At 44.4% G+C, this 8,195-nt stretch overlaps 1 protein-coding gene across 2 annotated transcripts in view; it reads left to right on the top strand.

Annotated features, from left to right (window-relative positions):
- Positions 1 to 475: 475 nt before the first annotated feature.
- Positions 476 to 8,195, top strand: part of TM7SF3 (transmembrane 7 superfamily member 3) — a 358,501-nt gene continuing 350,781 nt past the window's right edge. The window contains exon 1 of one of the 2 annotated variants that reach the window (XM_069628089.1): positions 476 to 817. In XM_069628089.1, the coding sequence (XP_069484190.1) occupies positions 715 to 817 (103 nt within the window). In that variant the 5' untranslated portion in view covers positions 476 to 714. The remainder of the gene's footprint in view (positions 818 to 8,195) is intronic. The other variant, XM_069628090.1, reaches the window with a different exon arrangement.

Here is an 8,195-nt window from a genome sequence, read left to right as displayed (position 1 = left end):
GCCCTGCCCTAAGGCCGGCCCTGCCTTAAAGTGTTGAAAGTTCTTAATGTGTTCTTTGTTTGTAAATATTTTATTCTGGTTTTGTAAAAGAACAGCAAACATTACATCATAAGGCAGCGCTGTGCCCCCACAAGAAAGACATTCAATGGAAGTACATATAATATCATTGGGTCAGACAGCTGATAAACATAGGATGACACAATGAGTTGCTATGAACCAAAGCGGGAAAAACTTCTTGAGACAGAGAGTGAGAGATGTTTAACAGTTTATAGTAAATAATGTATGAACATTAATTTGCACACATCCAGTAAGGTAGCATTATAGATGCTCTGGAATAAATGTTTTAATGCTGCATGGGAACTGTAAGCGGCTGAGTTACTGTGTGTTGCAACACCCTAGCCTCTGGGATGCGGGCTTGAGACAGCCCCTTGGCGTTGGGCCTGCGTAGGGCTGCGTGTGAAGGTAGAAAGGGGTTAAGGAGTCAGGCGGAAGTGGGAGGCGGCTGGGCTTCACTGGCTGGCGGAGGAAGTTTAGATATGGACCCGAGCCGCCGCCGTGCCCCTGGGCTATCAGAGGTGGTGCCACCGTCGTCAGAGCACGGGTTACTTCTGTCATGAGAGCCCAGCTCCGTGGAGGACGCGCTGCCCGGGCTCCCTCTGTTCCCTGAGACCAGCCGGCGCTGGGCGCTTGTGCGAGAGGGTGGTGGTCCCCGTCATGCAGGGGGCTGCGGGTTGCCCGTGCCTCCGGCTCCTCCTGCTGCTGCTGTTGCTGTCAGGGCCCGTGGCCAGCACCGGAGCAGCGTCAGACCTCGGTGCAGGTGAGGAGAGGGCGCCGTCAGATTGCTGCACTGCAAACGTAAACAGCAGGTCACGTGTCGGCTTGTGACCAGGTGGCTGCGGGTAACACGTTGGTTTCCTTTTCTCAGAGCCATCATCGCCCTTATGCGGGGTAACCTGGTCAGCGGGGTTCCAACTGTGGCCGCCTGGCACAGCACACTGGTATTTAATTAAATCGAATTAACTAAAACGCTTCAAGCCAACGATTTTTACAAAAGGCTACAAAGTAATTCGTGGTCGTTATTGTGCATATTTTATTTTGGGTATAATATTGACATGTTAATCTTTAGCATTTAGTCCAATAAAAGCTATCGGAATCTGCATTTTGTGTGATAACCGACTCCGAACGCCCTGTCCCTTTTGGTGCTGCTTTCTCTTCTCTATCCCTGGGAAATTGTGATTGTCTCTCAGACGTGGATCAGGCGTTCCCTGCATGGTGGGGAGCAAACCTTCCGAGAAGGGACCCCTTGTTTTCCCCTCACCCATGCATAAAGACTGCACGGCGTGGAAACTAAGGCAAGTGTCCGGGTTTTCTTTATAAATCTGTACAGATGCTCTCCGTCTCTGGAAAAGGTTGAGGGCCCGTAGGACCTCACAGATGGTATTTCCCAGTAAATTCGACATGGAATGGCAGAAGCCAAGAAGTTATGGATGAAATACTTTGAATTAATCATAACCACACGTCATTGTTTGGGAACCTTTCCATCCTTCTAAAAAGTCAAGTTGCGACCTACTAGCTAGCCATATATAGATGGGCGCAGTATTTCTCAAAATCACTAGTGCACATTTTACATTTTACATTCTGCATTTGTCATAATTTGGCTTTCTGTGAGGTATTTCATTTTCCATCCTCTAATTCTGTAGTATTGACTAGTCTTCTTCGAATACCACAGATCCACTGTATGTATCACCCTTTTGTGATAGTCTCTCTCCTCTTCCCCTTACACATGTCTGTTTGACTTCACATGGTATGCAGAGATTAGTGAGCAGTGTTTGTTTTTTGAGTTTGGTGTGTAAACGTCATGGTAGAAAACAAATTACGCATTACTTCCTGACCCACCTGTGAATCTTTTCCGTCCGTATATCGATAAGAGTGTTTTTTTGAAATGTCTACTGCCACATTGCAGCTTTGAAAATTGGGTCTAGAGGGATATTGGCCAGAAACACAATTGTTGCGCATGCCCCCTTTGTAGAATGTGCCCTTGGTGTCAAAATCCTTTATACAAGTGTAGCTCAAATCTTTGCAACGTAGTCTTATTTGGCCATGCTGGATTTACCCTCATGGTGGCCTTATTGTCCTTGAACAAAGGAGATGAAAAACTGGCTTGTCTTTGTATCTGCTTGGCGTGGTCCATGTATTACACAACTGCTTTGTGTATATGTTTGCAATGACTGCTCTGCCCTAGTGGGCCTTGCAAATTCTAAAAAAAACACACTAGGCCTGTAGGGGGAGTTCCTTAGTTTTACATACTCGACTTAAGAGAAATGCGCTCGTCCCAAAGTGACAAAATATTTACCTGTGCTTTTTGTAAAATGGTGCATGTTGCCATAAGCACACTTTATATTTGGTGCTATGCTGCCAAGCATGCACAGTGAAACTTACATTTGCTGTAAATGGAAAATAAGTTTCTAACACCCCCCGCCCCCTACACGCCAGCAAGGTTGAGTAGCCTGCAAATGGTACTCACCCTTAATAAAAACTACTAGCCAATGCTAGTGGGCGAGTATATTTTGCAATACCCTGTCTAGACCATGGCTATTGATATAAAGCTTGCAACTCAGTCGACTGATCTACAATGAATTTAGAATTAAACATGTGTTCTTAAAACTACCTTGTCTTGGTGTATGGCAACGGAAGATTTGTTTTCTGATAGAGCCTATAGCTTAAGAATGCTCCTTACTGAGGCAATGTCATTGTAAAAGCTGCATTGTGAGTTTTAGAGAACGTTTATGGATTGGTGAAAATGGTGGCCAGTTAGTCTGTATACAACTGTTTAAATCCCTGTTAGGACCAATTGTATGTGTTGAACTCATTCTAGGAAGACTTTAACAGCTGATAGTTTACATCTTGAAACACTGTTGACATTGTGTACCAACAGGTGAAGCAGATAACTGACAACCTCTGACACTATGTTCTTCCAGAATATGTTAAAGGCATGTTGCCCACACCCAATCGCGATCTTTTTCGGTTTGTTCACATAGCATGTGTTAGGATTTCACTTCAGGGAAATAAGAAAAATGGTAAATAACCACAAGCGTGAGGCAACCCAAGGGTAAGTATTTAATTTCCTATTTGATTATGTTCGGATCATTCATCACCTGTTTCAGATGGTAACATAAAGCTTCTGCAACATGCCAGTGCAACAATTGCCTGCACATTTCCCAGCATGCCCACATTTAGTTGATCCTAAAGCCTATGTACTGGGTGTTAAGCTAGATGCTGGATAGCCTGGTGGCCATGTTTAAATGTGTTTACCTCCATTATTGTATGGAGTTCTAGGAAATGGCAGTGCCCTCGAATCTCATACATAGTTAGAATAACTGAATTAAAGTTGCGAACAAAAATATTGTATAGTTAAGCATGTAGCGGACAGTCTATTTGGGTGATGTAGCTGCACGCCTTGGCAGTAGGCCGCCTTTAATTTCATATGTAGCTTATTGTGGGCTGCGACATGTTGGCATTGGTGAAGGGGGAAGTTAATCTGGGGCAGTACGGCCATGTGTGTATGACTAGTTAGTATGTTGCTCAACCCGCATCTGCACAGCAGGGTTCATATTGCTTGGGAGCCATTTAGCTCTCGTTTCCTAGAAGAGCCTGGTTATCCTCACAGCAAAGTATGCCACCCTGTCTTTGGCCAAATGGTGCTATTCAAACCTACCTATGCGACATTAACTGCACGTTTGGGAATGTGTATCAAAGAGCTTTAGAACTCCTCTAGAGATCATTGAAAACCCATCGGGTCATATAATGGAGAATATCTTTAGTTGTAATATCTGGCAGTAAGCAGGGCAGTACACTAGGAATGTACCAGCTCCCGATTCCCCAGAACTTGCTCACGCTTCTTGGGTCATGCTAGATACCCATGAGCGGAGTACAGCTCTTGCTCAGTCTGTTGCGGTCCCTGCACACTACTTGATTTGTAACCCAATGTGGAGAGCCAACTATGAGGACAGGCCCCTGAAGCAGCTCGGCTACTTGTCATGCAGTAGTTTTTATTTTGTACCTTTTTTATTTGCATTGTGGTGAACGGAGGATAGCACAGGGGCCACGCGCTGGTCTTGGAATACCGGATTCGCTCTTAGAAACCAAACTCGGTTACGGTATTAGGCGTGTTATAAAAAAACAATTAAATAAACAAAATAAATGGTTAAAAGTTACATTTTGCAAAAAAAAGTTAAAGTAAGATGCAATATAAATCACATAGTTACCATACAGCATTCATATTTTCCTACAACAGGGAAAGACACATCATGAACATCTTCTAAGATAAAATCGATTACATGTAACCCATATAAATGAGGTATGCGCAAATCAGATCAGATTATAACAATAATTTCCTTTCAATTTACACCAATGTACTCCAGATATCCAACCGTATCTAAAACCAATGAGACTTGGTCCCCACTAAAAATTGACGGCCACACTCTATCCACTAGTCCCCACTCTTGCAGTAGCTCTGTACATCAAGACGTAAAAATGTCTAAGAAGGGTCAGACAAGGTCTAGTGGGTGCCTGTCCATGCCAGCCACTCATTGATTAAGGAGGCCCTGAAGAAGGACTTGTGAGATTCACATGAGGGTGCTACACAACAAGGTTGACTGGATGAGCTGCCATTGGATTGCGAGGAAAAATGCCATCTCCTACCGGGAACTTGTGGATGTCTTTTATACCTGTGAGAGTGCTGGTAAACTGACCCCTGTACCCAGGCCCACATTGCCCAGTCCCGCCAACAGTAAGGTATGCTCCTCTGCTGGGGTTTGGCTGTGAGGCGTAGCTAAATTAAGCCCGTGCAACTATTGCAGACAAGGAGTCCGGGGTGCACACAGAGCAGTGCCACCAAGACTGTTTAAATTGACAGTACACTACAGCCTGAGTTTTTCTTAGTTCACTTCTCTGACTCTTCTATGCTGGTCCGTTCTTAGAAGAACGTGCATGCAAACACGTGTGCCTGCCTGCCTTTTTTCTAAATGTTTAGATTGGGCCCGTTTGTCCAGAGCACTTTTAAAAGAAATGGTTTTTGTCTGGGCGTAACTTCAAGTTGTGCTTTGAGTTCCCCAAAAGTGTGTACTACGCAGTCCTAGTAAAGGGTCATAGCCTTGATCTGTATTTTGGCATCAGCAGCCCAACCTTTATGGCATGTTCATTATTCCTACTTTACAGAGTTACAATATTACTTTGTAAAGTCAAGTGTTACTAAAAGTCGGATTTCAACATGGCTCAATACTGCATGCCTCTAGCTGACCAGATTTTAAGCACCGTGTATAAGCGGAGCATAGTGGAATTTGCACAGAATCCAATAATAGACCGGGGGAACTTGGTTAAGAGCCCAGGTTTTCCTAACTCATAAAAAAAAATGTGGCACGGGTCACAGACCGGAAGTGGTCACTGTTTTATGCACATCCATGGAAGGGGTTACGTAGAGTGATTTGCCGTGGACTAACCATTTTGGTGGTATGAAGAAGCTGGAATTGGCACCATTTTTGATCTCTTATGTCAGTTTCTAGTCATTTTAATGGACCCCTAACCAGCCCTGATGAAGCATAAAGAACAAAACATGGGTATTAATTGCATATGCACATGATGTACATATTGCTGGTTTAACAGTGTTTTGTGTGCTTATGCTACCAGTGGGCCAGGTCAATGGAATAAGATTTTCCAACACTGTCCACCAACAAGAGGCTAGAAATAGAGTACATGGGAGGCAGTGCTGGAAATGGAAAAAATTCACTGGAGGAACTGTCACCTCTTTGGAGGGGTTGGTCGATAGGGAGACAGGGGCGGGGCCAAGGGTTGATGCCCCCCAGACAGTTTGTGCAACACAGTATCTCCTCGTAGAACCCAATCCTGGCAATTTGCATAAAAGCAAAGGGCATTATGGGAACATCGTATGTCCACAAGTTTAAATGTTAAAACATGTCTTTTAGTGATTTAGTAAAAACACCTTTTAAGCGAATAATGGACGCTTCTGTTTTGATTGGTCACAATATTCACCCTAAGAGATGTCTCTAAATTGCAGGACATTTATACCAGTTTGGACTGCTTGAACACTGTATGTGGCTTTGGCAGTCTCTTCTGAAATCTCTTTGAAGAGTGGGTATTTTGTGCATGGAATACTTGCGATAATACGGGTTCAGATCTGGTTGATGGTGTTCTGTGCTATCATCCGTTTGGAGGGAAACTGCTTTTGTGTCCATCCTGGATACTATACTGGTTTCCTTGTTTGCTACAGGCAGTGGAAGAAGGTCGTCACGAGGATTTTACAGGAAGCTGTGGTCCATGAGGGTTACATGCGGTGAGCATGTGACGATTCCTTGGGTCTTAACGTCGTCTTTGAAATGCGGGTCACATGCTTAAGTTCAGTTCGGGCCTCTTGCAGTAGAACATTACATCTGTGCGTGAGGCTACGGACGCATTCTAGGACGGTACTATTGAAAAATGTAACCATGGGTACCTCTAGGCGGATTTAGCTTCTCTGTGGGCGCAAAACTGCCACCTATTTCAGCACCTCATTTGTACGTGTGTTCCTATTTGGCGGTCATTTGCACACTTCTGAGCTCATGATGAAAAGTGTTGCAGATACTTTTCCAGCACCATCATTCTGAGGTGGGTGGAAACATTGGAGGGAAGATGTCCTGCTTTCCAGCAACAAGAGCTGCTCAAATCCCACGCTGTGGGGGAATTATGTGCTCCAGTGGCATTGCAAGCATTTCTTTAAAGACTGACACTTTTCTAATTTGGGAAAGTTTTTGCTTAAACTTTCATTAAACTAGAAAAGTGGTGCTGCAGTCTAAGAAAGGGGGAAGTCTGCAGTGGAGTTAAATGGCACCTCAGAGGTGTCGTATCTTAACTCCTTTTATTGGCGGGCTGCTGGGAGGAGAAACCCCTCCACGTGGCTGCCCTGCACTCCTCGTGGTTGCTAGGGCGGTTCTCAAGCCGTAAATCGGGCTCATGCTGAGGCTTTCATATCCCTGTACCACTATAGTGCAGTTAAGGAATGTGCTGTACCGGCTGGGAACCACACATTTCTATTTTTACACGGACCTCTGAATCCAGTCACGTGTATTGTATTTGTAGGCGTGATTGCCTGATTGCCTATGTATTTCATTGTTTGAAAAGTTCCTTGTTGAACTAATTCACTTTAAAAAAAAAAAAAAAATCTGTATACGTTTTGTGCTTTTTATTATGAAGGTCGCATAGAAATGCTGTAAATGCAATACTGATGGATTAAATTCCTAAACCACTTAACTTCACTGCTACGTGCCCCTAACGTGGCCTCGACATCACAACATTCCCAGGTTTTTTCTTCCTCCGAGCCTTATTTACATGAGTTAATTAATTTTAAAAATTAGTGTGTTGCAGTCGGGATGGTCGTCTTAAGGTGGGAGAAGGAAGGGGCGAGTGTGGGATAGTCCTTTTGTTGTTTGCAGTCCGTGTTTTTTGTCTTGAAAATATGGTAACCCTACGATTTTTCCCATTTCCAGTGCACTAGTTGCAAAGTATTGTGCCCAGCCGATGGGAATTAGTGTAGTTTGGTCAATTCGTGAAATGAAGAACTGAACAGAAAGTTCTTTGGGACAAGCAGGCTGCTTCCTCACTTCCTGTGCCGTTTGGTACCGATGTATAGAGCATATCCGCACAAACGTCACTACAGATTCAAGTGTTGGGCTGTGACAGGAAGGCTCTGGTCCAGGGTTATCCAACTCCAGGCCTCGAGGGCTGGAAACATGTTGGATTTTCAGGATATTCCTCATTGATATCAATGAGATAAATGTGCATACAATGATTTAAATGTATGAACATTTCTTCTCACACAGACCGAGTGAGGTGCAGTACAACATTTGGACCTGGACTCGGAATGAGTACAGTGCATTGTGGGAGGCTGTTACCAGTAGGAGTACAGCATGAGACGAGCATGGCTTCATATCTCTAGATTTGGTCCGAAGGGCCCACAATAATTCTGGAGAAATAGCCTTGCTCTAGCGCAGCGAGGAAAACTGGACCTACTTGGCATTGCCCAGACCATGACCAGGGAAGAATTGGAAAGGCAGAAAATTGTGCCAGGAGACCATATCTGCCCAAATGGCAGGTTGTCTGCCCTTGCTGTACATGCCTTGTCAGGCTCAGCCAACCCAAGAAGG

Source organism: Ambystoma mexicanum, chromosome 12 (genome assembly GCF_040938575.1).
Source record: "Ambystoma mexicanum isolate Mex_15411 chromosome 12, UKY_AmexF1_1, whole genome shotgun sequence".
Lineage (NCBI taxonomy): Eukaryota > Metazoa > Chordata > Amphibia > Caudata > Ambystomatidae > Ambystoma > Ambystoma mexicanum.
This window is presented reverse-complemented; position numbering and strand designations above follow the sequence as displayed.